This window comes from Aquarana catesbeiana, linkage group LG03 (assembly GCF_042186555.1).
Source record: "Aquarana catesbeiana isolate 2022-GZ linkage group LG03, ASM4218655v1, whole genome shotgun sequence".
Lineage (NCBI taxonomy): Eukaryota > Metazoa > Chordata > Amphibia > Anura > Ranidae > Aquarana > Aquarana catesbeiana.
In genome coordinates, this window is record NC_133326.1 from 148989963 (window position 1) to 149011622 (window position 21660).

General features: G+C 38.2%; 1 protein-coding gene across 2 annotated transcripts in view; it reads right to left on the reverse strand.

Annotated features, from left to right (window-relative positions):
* PLXNA4 (plexin A4) overlaps nt 1–21660 on the reverse strand; it is a 1066226-nt gene that overhangs the window by 115480 nt on the left and 929086 nt on the right. For both annotated transcript variants that reach the window (XM_073619416.1, XM_073619417.1), the window contains 5 exons: nt 21240–21479; nt 14794–14940; nt 10341–10575; nt 7245–7387; nt 2801–3069 (listed from right to left, as the gene is read on the reverse strand). In XM_073619416.1, coding sequence (XP_073475517.1) covers nt 2801–3069; nt 7245–7387; nt 10341–10575; nt 14794–14940; nt 21240–21479 — 1034 coding nt within the window. The remainder of the gene's footprint in view (nt 1–2800; nt 3070–7244; nt 7388–10340; nt 10576–14793; nt 14941–21239; nt 21480–21660) is intronic.

Genomic DNA, 21660 nt, shown 5'->3' on the forward strand with positions numbered 1-21660 from the left:
TTTTTCAATCTCAGATATCAGTAGAATCAATACTGTCCACAACTGTAACAGGATATGGTAGCATTACCTGCCATGATACAGCAACTCTATATTAATCTGCAACATTTTGGGTCAAACCAATCTTTTCTTGCCATGGAGACACAATAAACGCAACATGAAAGTTCACATACAGTGTACTCAACAGTGTTTAGCCCATACCAGTCACAAACAGCAGGACCAAAGAGGGCCATTTACCTATCAACTCAAATGGAGGGCTCTGAAGGGAAACTGCATTGTTCCATAAGTGTATTCCTTCCTCTCTCTAACCAATGCAAAAATGCCCTATCGGTGAGACAACCATGTTAAGGTGATTCCAGGGACCTTTAATTCTAAATCTACACGTATATACAAATCATCAAAGGCAACCAATAAGATTTGATTATGTAGGTGGGACAAGAACAGCGCATCAAAGTACAGAATTGTAACAAAGTGCAAAAATAGGTAAATAAATATAAAAGAAATTAAAAACTTACAGCACACACATGGCAAGGATTATTATGCCAAATCTGTGCTATAGGATTTTCTCCTGCCATCTGCAATAAAAATATGCGAACTAAGGTCCAGTAGACTTTTGCACAAAGCAAAAACCTAGCTTCTCTATCTAATATTTGTACTACATGCAAGATTATTTAGCAAAATGGTGACTGGCTTCATTGACTTATATAGCTGACCAAGGTGATGTCTACCCAAACGTGCTGCACTTTTGCATCTGCAAGCTAGCAGAGTAATGAGTGAGATACAATTAACATGACATTCAACCATTATATGCATCTAGAACACAATCCTATGTTTGGCTTGTATAAAGGCTTCACACAGAGCCAGGTAATTTGTCACCACAGCCTTATCCAATAGTTAATAAGAGTTAAGCCTAGTACACACTATCCCAGCTGGGTTGAATGAAAAAAACTGACAGCTGACTGACAGCTTAGGTCAGAGCCGCTGTACTAATAATCTGATATTAGTACAACGATCTCCCCTGCTGAACTATTGTTTCCTGACAGGGGGATGCCCCCCCCCCCACCAGAACACTCAGGTCAGTGTCCTCAGCCATTGGCTAAGAGCGTTTATTGGGAGGCAGCCGACTGCTGGTACTCCAGCATGCTTGTCTGTCAGAAGCTGGCCAAAAGGCCGGCTTCTGTCAGACCAGCTGCCATACACAGTACCCCATTGCAGTACCCCATTGCAAACAATTACAATTTAATGGGCTGAATTCAGACTGATGCACAGTAGACTCTGATTGACTGCTAAAAGTTCTGTATAGAAGAGGACTATCAGTGTTACTGAATACAAAAGGATACCGTTAAAGTGAAACTCAAGCCAAATGTGTTTTTATTTTTAAATGAAGTTGGGAAGGGTTACAACCTTTGTCAGGTTCATGGCTATCTTTGCCCCAAATAGGGAGATTGTTCCTCACTTTCTAAGTAGTCTGTAGGACAGGAAGCAAAGGGATTTTTTTTCCGCATGGAGATTTTCTTTATTGTCTTTGTGGTTACTATGACAGGATGGAAGGGGATATTTCACTAAAATGGATACAAGAAATGCTAAAAGTATACCATAGGTTTTAATACTCCCCTAATCAACCTAAAACTAGAGAAACACGATTTGGGCTGGAGCTTCCCGTTACTATTTAAAATCAATACAATTAAACTCTACATTAAATAAATGTAATTTACTAATAAAATAGAAATAGCCCTTGGCAGCTAAAGGAAATAAGCCCCGCAAACAATAGAATTTGCAGAAGTTTGCTAAATAGATAGAGCAACATGTATCTTCCAGAATAAAATAACAGCCTAATATTTAATTCATCATGAACACACTGAACATGTATCTGCTGTGTCTAAGCACATTGCTGTGTCAAGACCTCTGACTCCAAGCAGCATTCTGCTGTATAATTTTTTTTTTAAATATAACTTCCCACTGCTTATTATTAAGATTGCATGACTTTAACAAAGCCTGTTCTATAGCACAGAAGTCTTGCTTCACATGTGATCCATTCAACTTAGTGGACATCCTATGTAAACACATAACACAGAGCCTATAAATATAAAGTGATATATATATATATATATATATATATATATATATATATATATATCCTGTCTTTATTTCAGTGATCAAATAAAAACTGCAGGTTCAAACCCCCTGACAGAATGCATACACTGAAGATGATAGATGTTTATTAAAACACTATGGTGTATAGTGTAGTGCTGTTGTATTATACAGTACCTGCCTTAAAATGTATATGTTCATACTGCTGTTAGCCACAAGAGTACAGTCACAGTGTCAAAATATGGAGTGCTAAGAGTTAGCAATAGAAGACAATATAATAACAGAGCATGGCAGACATATAAATGTGAAATCATAGATGCCACGATCACAGTAAAAAGTGTACTATAAAAACTATAAACTTTCTGACACAGTATTGATAAAAAATACTGGCTCATATTTCAGAAAATGCTGTGATTGTGCTGCCATGTTTCCCATAGATTGTTTTGAAATGAACTTCGTCCCAGAGATTTACCTTTATTATTTATAGTTCCACAAAGCTGGCTATACAACCAAATCCCAGAGACTCAAATAATACGGCAGAGAGAGAAATTGGTAGAGTAGTAATCTATAGCAACCCCTCAGAATTGTTACTGAGAAACTTATACTGATCTGGCTTTAGAGAATTAAAATCTAAATATAATAAAAAATAGCCCTGAGCACATCATCAATGCTCTTTTAATTACTATAAGGTTTATTTATTAGTCAAACTCACCTTCTTAGTAACAATTTGGGGTGGTTTTTGCTTTCCAGGTTTTTGTCGATGAGATCAGACAGCAGTTGCTTTAGTACATCAGTGGCATACTCTAACTTGCTCTGCAAGACTGTCATAATGAGGGAAGCCACATTGCCTCTATCACGCATGGAAAAGCTGCGCTGGGATTCAAGTGTTCGGATAAAGGAAAGGAGGAACACTTTATTGTTAATTTGCTGGGCAAACAGCTTGAGACCTTTCTCCACACGCTCCTGTCTGTAGCCGGGAACCTGTGGAAACATAAATAAATGTAGGCATGTTTGTTACTGAGGGAAAATATACAGTATATACAACCACAAACAAGTATTTAATGAACTAAAGAAATTTTGCTCATGTTATACCAATCAGAAACAATTATTTGGTGTGCTGACAGAACATTGATTAGAACAATACTTCAAGTGCACCTGTGACCAGACTGTGGGCATTAAAGTACTTTTATATGTTTAACAAGCAGTGCCCTAAAAACAAGACCTTACTGACCTTCTTAGTTGCAAGTACTATGGAATAATTAATGTTCAAAGATCACAACGGAAACTCTGAAGTCAGATTTCAGGTAGTTCCTAACACCTTACAGCATTTGCCCTTTGTTTACATGAGAAGGTTTACAGGATGTCAAGTCTCTACTGCCAGAGGAAGCAAGGGGAAAGAAACTGTGATTTTAGTATCCCCGTGGTGCACTTTACATATTCATTTTTCCACAGTACCTGCAGCTACTGAGGTCAGTGAAGGTTTGTTTTTGTTGTTTCAAGCTCTTTTACCACTTCTTTGAACTGTGTAAATACTTTAAAGTTCCAAATCTGAGTACAGATGCACGCACTCTAAAGTACCTTATTTTCTTCTACATTAAACTAGCACAGGTCAGGCTGTGCCGTTACTCATAGAGTAACCGAAGACCTACTCCATCACTACTACTAGGCCATAATATGCATTTTACACATACTACAATCATGCTTGAGGAGACTGTAGCTGTATTAGTGCAATTGCGACAGAAACATATGAGTACTGTCCGTGATACTTTTTTTATTTGCACTATAATACAATTTTCAGGAAAAGCTTTCGGGGTATGTCCCCTTCTTCAAGGTCTCAGCAGGATCATGAAGAAGGGGACATACCATGAAAGCTTGTCCTGAAAATTGTATGATAGTGCAAATAAAAAAAGTATCACAGACAGTACTCAATTGTTTCTGACACATACTACAGAAAAGAGTAGTATATTCAGGACAGCATGGTGCTTGCAAGCAAGCCAGTGGGCAGTCTCTCTTTATCCAAATTTCTGGTCTACATATGTTGCTTGTTTATAAATCTAAGCCTGATTACTTTGCTTCAGTCCCTGTTTTACAGTGCATCCAGAAAATATTCACAGTGCTTCACCTTTTCTACATTTTGGTATTTTACAACCTTATTCCAAAACAAATTAAATTTGTTATTTTCCTAAAAATTCTACAAACAATACCCCATAAGTTTATTTGAAGTCTTTGCAAATTTTTTAAAATAAAAAAATGAAAACATTACGTGCACATAAGTATTCACAGCCTTTGCCATGGAACTCAAAATTGAGCTTAGGTGCATCCTGTTTCCACTGATCATCCTTAAGATGTTTCTTCAACTTGATTGGAGACCACCTGTGGTAAATTCAGTTGACTGGACATGATTTGGAAAGGCACATACCTGTCTATATAAGGTCCCACAGTTAACAGTGCATGTCAGAGCACAAACCAAGCTATGAAGTCCAAGGAATTGTCTGTAGACCTCCGAGACAGGATTGTATCAAGGCACAGATCTGGGGAAGGGTACAGAAAAATGTCTGCAGAATTGAAGGTCCCAATGAGCACAGTGGCCTCCATAATCTGTAAATGGAACCACCAGGACACTTCCTAGAGCGGACCGCGTGGCTAAACTGAGTGATCAGGGGAGAAGGACCTTAGTCAGGGAGGTGACCAAGAAGCCAATGGTCACTCTGACAGAGCTCCAGCATTTCTCTGTGGAGATAGGAGAACCTTCCAGAAAAACAACCATCTCTGCAGCACTCCACCAATCAGGCCTGGTAGAGTGGCCAGACGGAAGCCACTCCTCAGTAAGAGGCACATGACAGTCCACCTGGAGTTTGCTAAAGGGCACCTGAAGGACTCTCAGATCATGATAAACAAAATTCTCTGGCCTGATGAAACAAAGATTGAATTTTTTGGCCTAATTGGCAAGCATCATGTCTGGAGGAAACCAGGCACTGCTTATCACCTTGCCAATACCATCCATACAGTGAAGCATGGTGGTGGCAGCATCATGCTGTGGGGATGTTTTTCAGCGGCAGGAACTGGGAGACTAGTTAGGATCGAGGGAAATATGAATGCAGCAATGTACAAAGACATCCTTGATGAAAACCTGCTCCAGAGTACTCTGGACCTCAGACTCGGGCAAAGGTTCATCTTCCAATAGGACAATGACCCTAAACACACAGCCAAGATAACAAAGGAGTGGCTATGGGACAACTCTTAGAATGCCCTTAAGTGGCCCTGCCAAAGCCCAGGCTTGAACCTGATTGAACATCTCTTGAGAGATCTGAAAATGGCTGTGCACCAAAGTTCCCCATCCAAACTGATGGAGCTTGAGAGGTCCTGCAAAGAAGACTGGGAGAAACTGCCCAAAAATAGGTGTGCTTGTAGCATCATTCTCAAAAAGACTTGAGGCTGTAATTGGTGCCAAAGGTGGTTCAACAAAGTATTGAGCATAGGCCGTGAATACTTATGTACACGTGATTTTTTTTTTTTTAGTTTTTTTATTTTTAATAAATTTGCAAAGATTTCAAATAAACTTCTTTCACATTGTCATTATCGGGTATTGTTTGTAGAATTTTGAGGAAAATAATGAATTTAATCCATTTTGGAATAAGGCTGTAACAAAATGTGGAAAAAGTGAAGAGCTGTAAATACTTTCTGGGTGCATTGTATATTTAAGTATTATGAAGAAATTCATCAGTGCGTTACTAGTGTTTAATAGTAGTGTTGGCTAAAAGCCTTTACTACAATAAGGAGTTCACATATGAACAAATCCTTTGCCAAAAAGACAGTCATTTTGAACTCTTGCTACGCCACATTTGTATAAGCAGAAAAGTTGATCAGAGCACTGCTAAAAATTCACGTAAAAAATTACTATTTCCTACTTATTGTGGTTCTTCTAAATGGAGAAAGTATTCATTATCTTTGAGCACATACAAAAATATGATGGAGTACGTAAATATTAAAACCAAGCTAGGATATTGTCCTACTTTGTTTTTATGTCTTTAGTATTCATCAGAAACTTCATTCTGTCATGTAGCACTGATTGCATGGAAAACCAGCCTTAGGTCGCACTTACAAATTCGATTAAGGAAACCTTGCAAATAAGTTCCTGTGTATCACTTTAATTCAGTACATTCTGCTGGGGTGCATGTTAATTTTAGGCTGTATGTTGACTAAGAAAACACACTGCTTATGGTAAGAGTGCCAAAAAGACTACATTTACTGTAACTAAAATAAAGGAAGCAGGCGCATTTGTTTACCATAGAAAAGTTTCTTCTTCAGCAATACATGTCAGCTGTAAGCTACTGTAATTAGAAAAAGCACACAAATTGTGTGGGCTGCATAACCTGTCTAGAATATGAGTTGTAGAGTAGGACTTTTTCCAGCAATTAACTTCAAAAGACATCCCTTCCAGGGAACTGTTCTTGTTTGTACTAATTACTGAAAAGCAATTAGCAGGAGAATATAACAAAATAATTTCCATTAAGGTTGTTCTGTAGTATTTATAAATGATTTGCAGTGGCTTTTCTTTTATATTATATTTGTTATATGTTTGTTAGTCATCAGAAAAGAACAAAACTTTGCCACTTGGGCATTTCCAAACACTTGTGTTAAAATGGTTGATTACTGTTATAAGAGTGATCACTATAGTTTGTACTGATGGAAAAAAGAGAAAATGTTTTTCTAAACTGTTAGACAAAAAATGTGCGTTCTTGTGCTTACCGTATATGTAGAATCAACATATACTTTTTCAAAAAGACTTATCTTTTTTAAGTACTGGTAGGTAAAAGGAGACCATCCCCTCTAAAAGCTGTAGTTCACAAGTAATAATATTTCCTGTAAATAATTTGAGCCTTCCAAACTCTGCACCCCTACATACAGACTTCAGTCAACGTCCAAATTGGGTACTTACACTGATTGCATTTAAACAATATATTTAATGATGTATTAAAGAACAAATAAATTCATGAATTCCTGTCTCTTGTATCAGCCTACAGTTCAGCTTAAAGCTTAAAGATACACATACTGTATAGGATGTGGTTAGATTGTAAAGCATCCACCAGCAAACAAATACTTTCTGGAAATGCATCCTACTGTATATTGATATGGTATCTAGGACACTACAGTACCTCCAAGTCCCTCAGTACTGGGTGGTCTTCAATGCCAGGAAACAACACCCTCATGGTGTATGTACGATAATCCAAGAAAGGAATACCAGCTCCATCTAGGTCACTTGTCAGCTCATGGATATCTGTCTGAAGCTCCGCAAATGCTAAAACACAAGACAAAAATTATGACTCTCACAAATACCTCTAAAGTAGTTAATAACAGGTAACTTTTTATGTGAGAAGCAAACTCCTTGTTGACTTTGGTTTGGTGGATGTTAGTGAGATTTGTAACTATGTGGCAAATGCATTTCACTTGAAATGATAAGATTATGACAAAGTGCAATGATCTCCTCTAGAGGGCAACAAAGAGATGCAGTAGTGCCAAAGTTATACCAATATACACTTTCAGTATGATTTTAGTAAAATATATTAAAATATTCAATTCACATTTATACATTTATCAAACATATTTCAGCCTTCCATTTTACCTTTTTAGAATGGTTTGCACTGCAATATAACATAAATGTATTTCTTCCAAACATGTACAAGATGCCTATCCTTCATGTTTTAAGCAAAACAAAAAAAAAACTTTACCCTAATGTTACAAAATGTGGACAAGAATAGCATAAACAAGGCTTAGGAATCCTGGGTTTAACACTTTAACCTTCCCAGTGTTCACAGAGCCACGGAAAGCCTCTGTAACACCAGGTTGTCATGACAATATATTATTGCCAGCTCTACTCCTGCTAATAACACAGAAAATGCAATTGAAAACAGGTTGAGGAATAATAATAAAATACTTTAGCTAAAACACTTAAAGGTCATCCATTTGAACCCATTTTGAGAAAAAAAAATTAACTTGTTAAGTATTTAAGTCTTGCATTTTAAAGAAAAGCATTCAACATGTTCCTTATGTGCTGTACCCAATCAGTGACATTTTAAAATGTGTTCAAAATGGAAGAAGTAATCTCTTATAAGGCTTTTAAAGCACTTACATATGGCTAGCATAGCTCGTAAACCTGGTCAAAAGGATGGGGAGTCAGTAAGTTCAGTAAACAACCTTCAAAAGTGAACACTCAAAGTGTGGATACAATGCTTTGTTTGTGTAGCAATTTAAAAAGATTTATGATTCAGTAAAAAATATATTTTTAATGTGTACTATAGCATTTTAATTAAGATAGTGTAAAAAGAAACAATAAAAAAGGTGACAACTTTGATAACAATGTTACAGAATGATCTTGTGCTGCTACACATATGTCAAAAGACCATATTATTTTTATGTCCAGATGCTTTGTTTTCAGAGTTCAAGTTTGACTATCTACACAACAACTCATATATAAGATGGAGTGCTCCATTCCCTTGGGAATTCCAAGGGAATTCCTGGCTGGCCTACACTACCAGTCTGAATAAAGCTGCATTATCATATTAATTTTATTTATTTATTTGTATCTTTTATCATTTGTATTTATAGACTCAACATATTTTGCACGCACATAGACCTTCCCACACGTCCCTATCCCTGTTCTGCAAAGGGACTCTCAATCTAATATTCCTCTAGCACTCATATACATCCTAGAGGCAATTTGGAAGAAACCAATTAAACACTAGTATGATTTTGGGAGCAAATCAGAGCACCCGTGAAAGCTCATGCAAATATGGGAAGAAAACACAAATGCCATAAATATAGGTTCCTTTGTAGGATTAGGGGTACTTTCACACTGGGGCGGTGCCGGCGTCAGAGGTAAAGCGCAGCTAGTTAGCACGTTAGCACTTTTTGGCAGCTAGCGGGTCGCTTTTAACCCCTGCTAGCGGCGAAGGGTTAAAAGCACCCATGTTGCAGTGCTGCTGAAGTGCTTTGCAGGTGCTTTGGCAGGGCTTCCCATTCATTTCAATGGGCAGAACATTTTGGGAGCGATGTTTACACAGCTCCCGCACCGCCCCAAAAATGCTGCTTGCAGGACTTTTTTCCCTGCAAGTGCACCACTCCAATGTGAAAGAACTCAGGCTTTCACATTGGGGAGGCATGAGAGGTGCTTTTCAGGCGCTTTACAGGTGCTATTTGTAGCGCTAAAATGCCTGAAAAGCGCCCCAGTGTGAAAGGGGTCTAAATGCTTATGCCACATGACTAAATGGCCATTAGGTCATTAGGTTCATATTTATGAACTGTAGCTCTCAATTCAGAGAAGCCGTATAACATCTATGACCAAGGGGGGCAATACAAGGGGGTGAAATTAAATCCATAAAAATGTATTGAAAGTAAAAAAAAAAAAAAGAAGAAATAAAATCCAGGTATGGAGTGTGCTTTTAACATTTCTTTTTTATTAGATACATATGCCTGTAAACTTTTCGCTTTATCCTGGTATTTCATGTATGAAGTTATACATGCATAAGTTAAAATAAAGTTGGCTGAAATCAGGAAGAAGGATAACAATTTCTAAAAGTCCACAGCAGTCAAAAAAAATCCATTCACTTGTACAGTTACTAGTGATTCAAAATCTCCACTGCCTACTATATTTGAAATCACTAGTAATTGCTAAAGGACTAAGGGATAGCTAGTAGTTGTTTATCATGTTCAACTGGACTTATTCTGTAATGTCAAAGACATTTCATCACTCATCCAAGAGGCTTCCTCAGTTCTAACAGTGTCAGGAACATGCCCCAGCATTTATAATTACTTTGGTAACGCAGTCATCTTAGTCAAATAACTATGGTGTTATGCTATGTACAAAGACAGATTTTGATTGTCCAAGAACAAGATAGATGGTTTAAAAGTTTGTTCTAATTATATAATCCAATGAACATGGTGACACTTATCCTGTAGCTGGGTAGGGTAATCCCCCAAAAAGCCTGTTTTGAAGGATCAAATCTAAATGTGCACCAAAGGTTCCCCGTGTAACATCACTTGCAGCCCCAAAACTGTTTCTGAAGCTGTGTAAAAGACAATGTTCCATTTTAAACACAGATGAGGCTGCTAATCCCTCCAGCCTGTATTATAGCATTTGACCCTCCCATTGGTCAGTGTGACATGTACAACAAGATCTTTTTTGAGCTTTCCTTGGAATCTTGACATAATAATAATAGAATGAACACAGTCATTTTTTGCTTTGTAAAACCCACCTTCTTTGCATTCCAAGGCTACCCGTGATTCCAAGTTGTCCATTTGCATTTGCAGCCTTTTCAATGTTAAGTCACTTTCCCTGGATTTACGTTTATATGCTATAAGCACAGCCACAATGAAGATGATCAGCAGTCCTCCTGCTGCAGCAATGCTCACAATAGCTGGTACACTAAGTGGGCTATCAGGTGTTATGTAAACCATACCAGGGGAGAACTCCATTCCACCAACTCGGGCCTACAAAGAGATGACCAATCACAGACATTAAAACCAGACTTTGAATCTTAAATCACACATCTATAAATTATTATATACATTGATCTTTATTTTAAAAAGAGTAACTGGTTGAACAAATGTCAGCAGCCCAAAATAGTATTTACAGTATATGCTGAACATACTGTCAATTTACCGTAACCATGTACATAAGGAGGTGTACTAATGTCAGGGAAAAGAGACAGACCAGAAGTAGTAATGTTATAAATGTATATAATGTAATATAACAGAAAAGCAGTTAGAATATAAAAATAAAGCTCTTTTGCCTAAAGGTCATGTCAGATGTGCAATCAGGTTGCTGGTAACCACTTACCAACAACAGATTGCAAACAGACCACTTAGCTTTTCCTACTGAGTTACTCCCTTACTAGCTGGACCACCTCACTACTTCCTCTAGTGAGAGAAATTCTGCTGGGCCAGCTGGGTCAGGGAAGAAGATGTCTCATTAAGGGGAATGGATCCCTTATCTGAGTGGTCCTGCCACTAGGGACACATCAGGAAGGGATGATGTGCCCCTTTATTGTAAACCTAAAACAAGTAGAGAATGCAAACTTTAAGGCTTTATTTACATGCTTGTGGCATGTAAACAGATGTGTGTCAACACAAATTATGTCAAATGTTAACGTGTTGGGTTAAGGCAACCCATTGGAATAAATGACCCGCCAATGTACCAAAATATCCAAAAATCAGACATGCCATACATTTTGTAACGTAATGCACCCCAACATACTATGGTGCATTGTACTGCATTGTAGCAAGCTGCAAACGATATGGGTTGCACATGTAACATGCATTGCAAAGATAAACATGGGCCCCCAATATATTGCTCTGTTTGCTGACTATCCCACTAAAAAATATAAAAGAAGCATAGTAGTTAACTTCTTCTTAAAGTTGGCACCATACAATATTTTTACTGCAGTGAGTTTTAGATGCAAGTAAGCTCAGGCACACAGGACGTTTATAAAATGCCAGCACTACAGCGCATTTTTACATTTGCGTTTTTGCGCATTTTCCCGCATTAGCATTTTTGGGCGTTTTTTATTGAAAACACTCTCTATAATGTAAAAACGCCTAAAAACATCAAACGTGGCTTGATATGTTCAGCCACGTTTTTTGCCGTTTTTAGTTTATAAAGCTCGATTTAACTGCTCCTGAAATCCCAGGCTGGCTGTTTTTTTTACTGCCACTAAATGCTTATGCCTCCAAATGCCTCTGACAGTTTATGTGTGCATGGACACATAGGCTAACATGGAGGGGCTTTTAGAGACAGTTAAAAAAAAAAAAAAACATCAAATGCCCCTAACAGCAGCTGTAAAAACGTCCTGTGTGCATGAGCCCTAAAAGAGATTGTTTGATTCAGCCTCCTGCAGTCCACCAGGCAAACAAAACCACAGGAACAGTGTTATGACAAAGCTACCCTACTATATTACTTTGAGCTCAGTAAGATATGTCCCTGATCATTTCTTTCTGATAGACTGTGTCAGAATAAATTACCAGTGACAGTAGCACTGTACATATAACTATACCTATATGTTTAAAACAGAACTGTAAAACCAGTAGTGAGTAGTAAAGATTTTAACAAATATCCATAGTTATCTTCCCACACTGGTCTATGTTATGGGGCAAATAGTAATGTGAAAAGCAAAGCATTGTTTAAATAACAATCAAAAATCTTTTTTTCATTACATAAAATTGGAAATCATTTATTGCTGTTTATTTATTGTTGAAATTGTAACCTCAATTGGTTCTCATTCGTTATTGCAAATAACTTTTTATAAATAAAGGGTTGTATGCATATTTTCTTTTTCATTTTGAGCATCTGGAGCCCATTTCATCTTAGCTGTACTGTTTGTCTTTGAAATTACATATTACTCATACTGTTAGCACTATTGTATATTTTCAATCTATACATCAAAAATACACAGTCTATTTGTAGGTGTGGCTTGACAATATAGACTACAGCTGCCTAATAACTCTCTGAGATAACAAAAGAATACATTAACGATGACCAGAAAAGTTCAGCTGTCCTCTAACACTTTGGGGATTAAATCAGATTTGGCCTTTAGACAATAATAGAAAGTCGTTGGGATGGATATGACAGTGTGGCTGTGTATCAGAGACAAGATGCAATAAGTAAGCTGGAATCTGTCTAGCCTTATCAATCTCTCTTTAACCAGCATTTGTAACTGATAACCTTGTCTACTTTGATTTGCAGCCAATACTCTAATACTTCAGTGGTTTTATATCTACGTTTATACCAAACCTTTAACTCACATTGAGTAAAATGCTTTATATTAATGATAATTGTTAACACTTTACATGTATTCTTAATGGCCTTTTTATGTCACTTTTTTTTTACCTAGGGTGGATTGGATGTCCCATTCAACTGGAAAGGAGGAGAGAGAAACTGTATCAAGTAAGGATACAGTTCAAGCTATACTGACACCTCCTGGCCTACCAATTTTGTGAGATGAAAACAAATATAAACTCAAAATTAATTTTACTGATCCGCTTGGCTTAGACTGGCACCAAGGGTGTTTCCTTGGTTTATACACATTTATGTAAGGCTGAAAAGATTGTGCCTATTTATGGAAAGTTTTTTTTGCAAGTAAGATGGATTACTATATACACATACAGTATGTATGCAATATATAGATAAAACATTGACCTAAAACCATTATAATGTCCATATAAAGTTAAGCTTCAACACAAAACAAAAAGATGCGATTAGACTGTGTACACAGAGGAGAGTGATATAAGAATCATTTATCTTAAAAGATTATGTAAAAGGTACAACAAATAAATAATAACCTGAAATGTTAAATTAAAAAAAAAAAAAACATAGGAAGCAACGCAGACCATTTTTGAGGGGTAAAGTAGAGTGTAATGCCGCGTACACACGGTCGGACTTTTCGTCTACAAAAGTCCGACAGCCTGTCCGACAGACTTCCGACGTACCTTCGGCGGACTTGCGGCAGACTTTGTTACGAACGGACTTGCCTACACACGACCACACAAAAGTCCGACGGATTCGTACGTGATGACGTACACCGGACTAAAATAAGGAAGTTCATAGCCAGTAGCCAATAGCTGCCCTAGCATGGGTTTTTGTCCGTCGGACTAGCACACAGACGAGCGGATTTCGGGGTCCGTCGTACTTACGACGTAAAGATTTGAAGCATGTTTCAAATCTAAAGTCCGTCGGATTTGAGGCTAAAAAAGTCCGTTGAAAGTCCGGAGAAGCCCACACACGATCGGATTACCAGCCACCTTTAGTCCGTCAGCGTCCGTTGGACTTTTGTAGACGAAAAGTCCGACCGTGTGTACGCGGCATAAGAGTCAAAGGGTCTAATGCTATAGATTCTATCCCTGTTTTCAATGGAAATACCCAAAGTTCTATTTTGGGGGAAAAAAAATTGCAAAAACAAGGCTATCTCCATTATTTGATCTTACCATTATTTAGTAAACCAACAATTCATATTTCTTTCTTTACTGAGCTGACTTAGTAATCTGAAATATGATGGGTAGATACAGGTTACTGCACATCATCATTGCTCTGTGTACCGGTTTGATAGGCATGCTTATATAAAGAGGTATTCTACATTACAGCAGGTTGTTTTTTTAAAAAAAACTACTACTATACCAAAACTACCATTTTGTAATGTGTCAAAGAAGTTCTAAAGGGTTATACAACTATTTGTACACAAGGGCACATTTGTTATTATTAATCGTAACCTTGAGACTGACCTCTTTTGCTTCAACAGCATGAAATCACAACCATATATCTTATCGCTATGATGTGGATGATAACAAGAAAGTCAGCAACTGCTAAGCTATCTGTAATGAATTCAGATATAATGTGGTTTAGTTTGAGATACCTACCTGTTATCAGGCCACATAAATTCAAGGGTTAGGTTACAGTGATGGCAGAAAACCAGAATTCTACAGTATTAGCCACCTGTTTGGACAAGTCTAAGGTAAAGTTAAATAAAAACCCACAAAAAGAAAAAAAATCAATTCCTGTTAGATAATCCATATATTTATTTTATTTACGCAGACTGCAAGGATGTTGTGGCCTTTAGGGCTATGGCGTTTTCTTAGCAATAGGAAGATTATAACAGCAACACCAAATTCTGTGGTAATGGTGGTATCACACAAACAAACTCTGCCTACAGTACCTACCAGTACTTTGTGGCGCCCGGTTAGGTTTGGGGATTCACACAGTAACTGAACATCAGAAACGGTAACTGTGCATTGCTTTTCACCAATGTACATAGAATACTTCAGCTTCATATTACCTCCTGCCACTGGTGGAATCAAGTTCTTCCCCTACAATAACAAATAGGTATCATTGAATCTTATAACTTGTATAATTCATGATGGAGATGAATGGCAATTTATGATCACAAATCATACATAAGTGCCAATTATTTTCTCTTTAAACGTAACTCGAATTTTTTTTTTTTCGCATTTCATTCAGATCAGCAGAAAAGTAAATGAGGCTCATCAGTAAGTGAACCTTTGAAACTGACATGCTAATTCAAACTAATGACTTCAAAACAATGTGCACAATCAACATATTTAGATTCTCCTAAAGGAAGTCAACCATGACACACCTGTGTGATCGTACTTTTACTTAAGCAGACATTCCTTGGAGTAGATTTGCTAAAGTTGCACTTTCATTAAAGCTAGGTTTGCTTTAAATCCAGTCACATGCATAGCAACTTTTTATTTTTCAAAACTTTTCTGCACATGACTGGGAGTTCACAGTGAGTAGAGGTTCACTTGGCTAAATAAAAAACTCTCCTTCACCCTCCCAGCTTAACCCTGCAAACTAAATTGTGGTAGTGCGTCAGGTAATGGGTTTATCTTTACTGTCCAGAACCAGTAGAAAACACATGAATGATGGTATGGCTGCTACCATTAGACTCCCATTCATAGAAGTTGGCATGTAGCTGTTTCTGTAAATTTAGGAAGTTCCCTGTATAATCATATATAAACTGTGGTCAATTTGCATAGTTACATAGTTAGGCAGGTTAAAAAAAAAACAAAGGTTCAATTAGTGCAACCAATAGAAAAAAATATATAATAAATAAATTTAAAAAACCTCCATAAACAGCATCCTATACCCGCAGGTGATCCAAAGGAATGAAAAAAAAAAGCAGCCAAAAAAGAAAAATGGACATTCCCTGGGTCAACAATCCTTTGTGTTATTACCTATAAATGTTAACATTTAGGTATATTTTGTGCATTTAGGAATGAATCCAGCTCATTTTCTAAAATAATCTACTGAGCTGGCCATAACTAGTTCTTGAGGGAATCCATTCTGCATTTTCACAGCTCTTACTGTGAAGAAACTTTTGCATATGTGGAGGTTAAATCTCTTTTCCTCCAGACGTAAAGAGTGCCCCTTTGACCTTTATAATGGCCTTAAAATAAATAACTTCCGCCAAGTTCACTAAATGAACCACTTCCGTATTTATACCTCGGTGATCACATCCCTCTTACTCACCTCTAATCAAAAGAGAATACATTCAGTTCCGCTAAAATTTCCCCATAGCTGAGCTCCTCCATGCCTCTTATCCGATTGATTGCCATTCTCTGTACTTTCTCCAGTTCCCCGATATCCTTTTTGTGAACTGGTCCCCAAAACTGAACTTTATATTCCAGCTGAGGTCTTACTTATGATTTGAACAGGGGCAAAATTATGCCTGTCTCTCTGAAGTCTATGCCTCTTTTAATACAAAAAATTATTTTGTTTGCTTAAGAAACTGCACCTTGGCATTAAATGCTATTATTAACCACTTCAGCCCCGTAAGAATTGGTCCCTCAATGACCAGAGCACTTTTTACAATTCGGCACTGCGCTGTTTAACTGGTAATCACACGGTCATGCAATGCTGTACCCAAACAAAATGTACGTCCTTTTTTTCCCACAAATAGAGCTTTCTTTTGATGGTATTTGATTGCCTCTGCAATTTTTTTTTTTTTTTAGCGATGTAAACGGAAAAAGACGGAACATTTTGAAAAAAATTATGTTTTCTACTTTTTGTTATAAAAAAATCCAATAAACTCAATTGTAGTCATACATTTAGGCCAAAACGTATTCAGCCACTCGTCTTTGGTAAAAAGAAAAAAAAAAATTAATAAGCGTATATTTATTGTTTGTGCAAAAGTTATAGCGTCTACAAACTAGGGTACATTTTCTGGAATTTACGCAGCTTTTAGTTTATGATGCCTATCTCATTTCTTGAGGTGCTAAAATAGCAAGGCAGTACAAATGACCCCATTCTGGAATTTAGATACCCCAAGGAAATTGCTGCGAGGCAATTGAATACTTAATTTTTTGTCACAAGAGATTGAAAAATGACAAAAAAACCCATTACACTAAATGATATATTGCTCACACATGCCATGGTTATATGTGGAATTACACCCCAAAATACACTCTGTTGCTTCTCCTGAGTATGGGGATACCACATGTGTGAGACTTTTTGTGAGCCTAGCCACGTACAGGCCAGGCCCCTGGAAGACGTGATGTTGTCACGAAACGCGTAGGGCGGAGCAGGATGACGCGCTGACGTCACCTCCAATCTGTGCTTGATCTCCAGGAGGATGGGTCTGCCTGAGTCTGTACGGCCAACGGACCGGACTTAAGGCTTTCCTTTCTAGGTGATATTGTAGGTGTGTTTCGTATGAGTTTTTAAATAAAGTTTTACACTATGTGAGCTTCATCTCTATTACATGGTACATTTCCTCTACGAGTTGGTCCATAACCCCTGATGATTTGATGACCTCGTAGTCGATACCGATGCAAGTTTCAAGTTTCAAGTCTCAGCTGTTTTGCTAGTTATAATCCTCTGTAGTGGGGGATCATGGCTTTCCGGTAAGGAGTAACGCCTTCCATTCTTGGTGGTGGACTGCTTTTCACGGAGGAATATTATTCATTTACTTGGATCCCCTTCTTTTCACATGGGTGGTTACACATAGATGCCACCATTTGAGACTATTATTTAGTTCACTATTTATATGGACTTCTAGGTTGCATGGGTGGTCAACCCTGGATGCCGCTGTATTTTTGAGTCCATTTATATTGAATTTCAGTTTAGTTTGCATTTGACACTGTGTACTAGTAAACTAGTGCATTAGTGTACCTTCGATTAGACATTTTGGCCTCTAAATTTACTGGTACACTAGTGAGACTCACAGGAAAAAAGAGCACCTGACTGTCAGTGACTGGTTCAATCGCTACCAAGAAAACTGTTAGCGTTCGCAGAGATCAGACCTGACTCTGTGAATGCTGCAGTTATGTGTTTAGTATTTTGTAAGTGACAGTGATCGATTGATACTGCACTTGGGTGGGCTAAACACAGGTGCTAGCAGGTATCCGGGCTGATCCCAAAAACGCAGCATTTTTGGGAACACTAAACTATTGGGGATGCTATTATAGTTCTGATCAGATCAAATATATTGATCCGTTCAGACACTATACTAATAGGAGAGGTGTAGGGTGCGTGCATGGGTGTTAGCGCTACTGGCACTAATCTGACGCTGACTGGGGTGACGCAGACCCTAACTGATGCTAAAACCTAACTGATATCACCCCCTGGGTGATCAGGGGGTTAAACCTTTTATTAGGTAATATACGCTATATATGCTATAAAAAATAGCTAACTAACCAGCGTCACCCGTGACACTAATACGGTGATCACTGGTGACAGGGGGTGATCAAGGGGTTAAACCTTTATTAGGTTTATGGGGCAACTAAGTACCCTAACACTGATTATTGTCACAAATGACACCAGTACAGTGATCAAAGAAAAATATGAACACTGCACTGGGTGACACTGTGACAGGGAGTGAAGGGGTTAACTGGGGGGTGATCGGGGAATGACAAGTATACCTATTATTATTATTATTATTATTATTCAGGATTTATATAGCGCCAACAGTTTACGCAGCGCTTTACAATATAAAAGGGAGACAATACAGTTATAATACAATACAATACAATAGGATTAAGAGGGCCCTGCTCAGAAGAGCTTACAATCTAATACCTATGTGTACTGTGTCAGTTAGTGTTGGTGCAACTTACTGTGAGATGTCTTCTCTCCTCTCTCTGGAACAAAAAGAGTTCCACAAGGGGAGATCACTTTCCCTGCCTGTGTTTATACTTACACAGGCAGGGGAAGAATTTCATTTGCCAGAACCAATCACCAGGTCCAGGCCAGAAATCATTGGCCTGGGCCTGGAGACTGATTGGTTCTGAAGCAAATCTGATCATCGTGGCTACCGTACAGTAACGTTGCTTCGCCCATTCATGCCAACCTGCCGCAGTGTAACTCCAGAACTGGTTAAAGTGTTACTAAACCCACAACAGTAAAATAGTTCTGTATATGCAGCAAAGCATACTTATTATAGTCACTGTGGAACCTATGGGGTTAAGTCTGTGCATTGTGTAAAAAGGCTGTTTGATCCTGTCTTCTCTGATCCTCCCCTTCTTCCACAGTCCACAATCCATCTTCTGACAGTACAAAGCCTTGGGGGCACTCTGCACATGCTCAGTTTGGTGTGTACTGCTAGAGAGTTTTTTTTTTCTTGTGAGGGTGCATGTGATCAGGACAGGACCAATCAGCACTAATAGAAGTCACAAGACTGCTATATACTGCTGATAAGAAAAGGTATTTAGCAGTTTACATTTACTAAAATAATTGCATTTTTATGTTCTGTGTACTATTAACTACTAGATCACCCACATCCTTCTCAATTATTGACTCTTTTAAAGCATAAGGATGCAATAAACTGCCTATTACAAGGTTGCATAAAGTGGAGTTCTGGACCATTTGTAGGGTTATTGCATATACAGTACTAGGGACTAATCTGAAATGTTTGGTGCTTAACTACTTTCCCATCAGCCGCCGTCATTATACGGTGGCAGGTTGGCTCCCCTGCGCGAATCACCGTAGCTGTACGGCGGCCGCTTTAAGGGGTATAGGGGGTGAGCCCGCCTGCCACGCGACCCTAGAGCCGATGCGTGTGGCCGGCGGCCACGATGTCCACTGGCCACCCGCGATCGCTCCTCAGAGAGCCAGAACGGGGATTTGTGTATGTACACCGACAGATCCCCGTTCTGACAGGGCAGTAGAGAGAGATCTGCTGTTCCTAGTGATCAGGAACAGCAATCTCTCTCTACTCCCAGTCACTACACAGCCCCCACAATTAGAAACACCTCCCTAGGGAACATTTGACCCCTTGATCGCCCCCTAGTGTTAACCCCTTCCCTGCCAGTGACATTTATACAGTAATCAGTGGCTATGTTAAGCTCTGATCGCTGTATAAATGTCAATGGTCCCAAAGAAGTGTCAAAAGTGTCCAATCTGTCCACCACAATGTCGCAGTCCCGCTAAAAATTGCTGATCACCGCCATTACCAGTACAAAAAAATTTTTTTAATAAAAATGCCATTAATAGATCCCCTATTTTGTAAACGCTATAACTTTTGCTCAAACCAATCAATATACACTTATTGTGATTTTTTTTTTACCAAAAATATGTAGGAGAATTTATATTTGCCTAAACTGATGAAGAAATTTTTTATTTTTTTTGGATATTTGTTATAGCAAAAGGTAAAAAATATATATATTTTTTTTTCAAAATTGTCGCTTTTTTTTGTTAATAGCGCAAAAAATAAAAACCACAGAGGTGATCATATACCACCAAAAGAAAGCTCTATTTGTGGAAAAAAGAACATAAATTTTGTTAGGGTACAATGTCGCATGACCACACAATTATCAGTTAAAGCGATGCAGTGCCGTATTGCAAAAAAATGGCCTGGTCATTAAGGGGGAAAACCTTCCGGTCTTTAAGTGGTTAAAGTGAAACTCCAGCCAAAACTTTAGTTTCAACCTTTGTCAGATTTATATTGCTATCTTTGTATAGCCCTGGTTGCTCCTAGTAAATAAAACTGTAAAGTGGTGCTAAAGTCCAAATATTTTTTACCTTAATACATTTCCCCATCCCCCCCCCGTAAACACTTAGTGTACATGACACCTCTCATGATCCAGTGCTGTCCCCACTGCCAGCACCACTCTCCTCTCCCCCTGGATTTGCAGGCTACACTGAGGGCAATGGGAGCCATAGGCTCCCATTGCTATCAGTCAAATCCTGTGAGGAGGGAGCCATGGCTGAGCTGTGCTGTGTATGTCTATGGATGCACACAGTCCGAATTGGAACCGGCATGGGTGCCCCCATGGAAAAGACGAGAAGCAGTGAGTGCCAGCGGGGACCACCAAAGAAGTGGTAAAGGATCACTTTGTGCACTACTGCTGCAGAGAGAAGGTAAGTATATCATGTTTTTTATATCAATAAAAAAAAATTGACTTTAATATCACTTTATAAAAACATTGGACCCATTTGTATCCCTAACAACAAGAATGGAAGTTTTGGCTGGAGTTTCACTCCAAATAATACTGAACTTATTGTATAGTTACATTAGGAAGGCTATAAAAATAAAAGGAAATTTAACATAACAATAATTACAACTCATCCAGTCATAAAAGACAGCAACGATTCCCGATGTCACTTTTATATGTAATCAATATAAAAACAAGGCTCGTCCCATTCCATTTACCTTTAATATTATAGGACTTCCTGGTTTCAGCTCCAAGATGCCAGAAGGGTTGAATGACTCAAACACTGGATCTGGATAATATGTAAAATTGGTCTTGTTGAGGACCAGCAGGGACTGAACATTGTCTAGGATGAATCCAAATTCCTCAGGCCGTTCAGTAGTTTCACCCAGGTTGTTGGAATTAATGGCCACAGCTGGAGCTTGGCAGATCATTTCGGTAGAGTTCAATACTGTACAATTCTTTAAAAAGAAAAGGAAAATCATGGCAGTCACTTTCAGCCGTAAAATCATTTGTACAACTGTGCAGATGCCTTCAGCATTAATACAGTTAAAATAAGCTTTGGAAATATTATGTCACACATATAATTATAATTTCAGAGTATTAGAAATCCAGGTAGCTTATTGCCTTTCTAGTACGCTT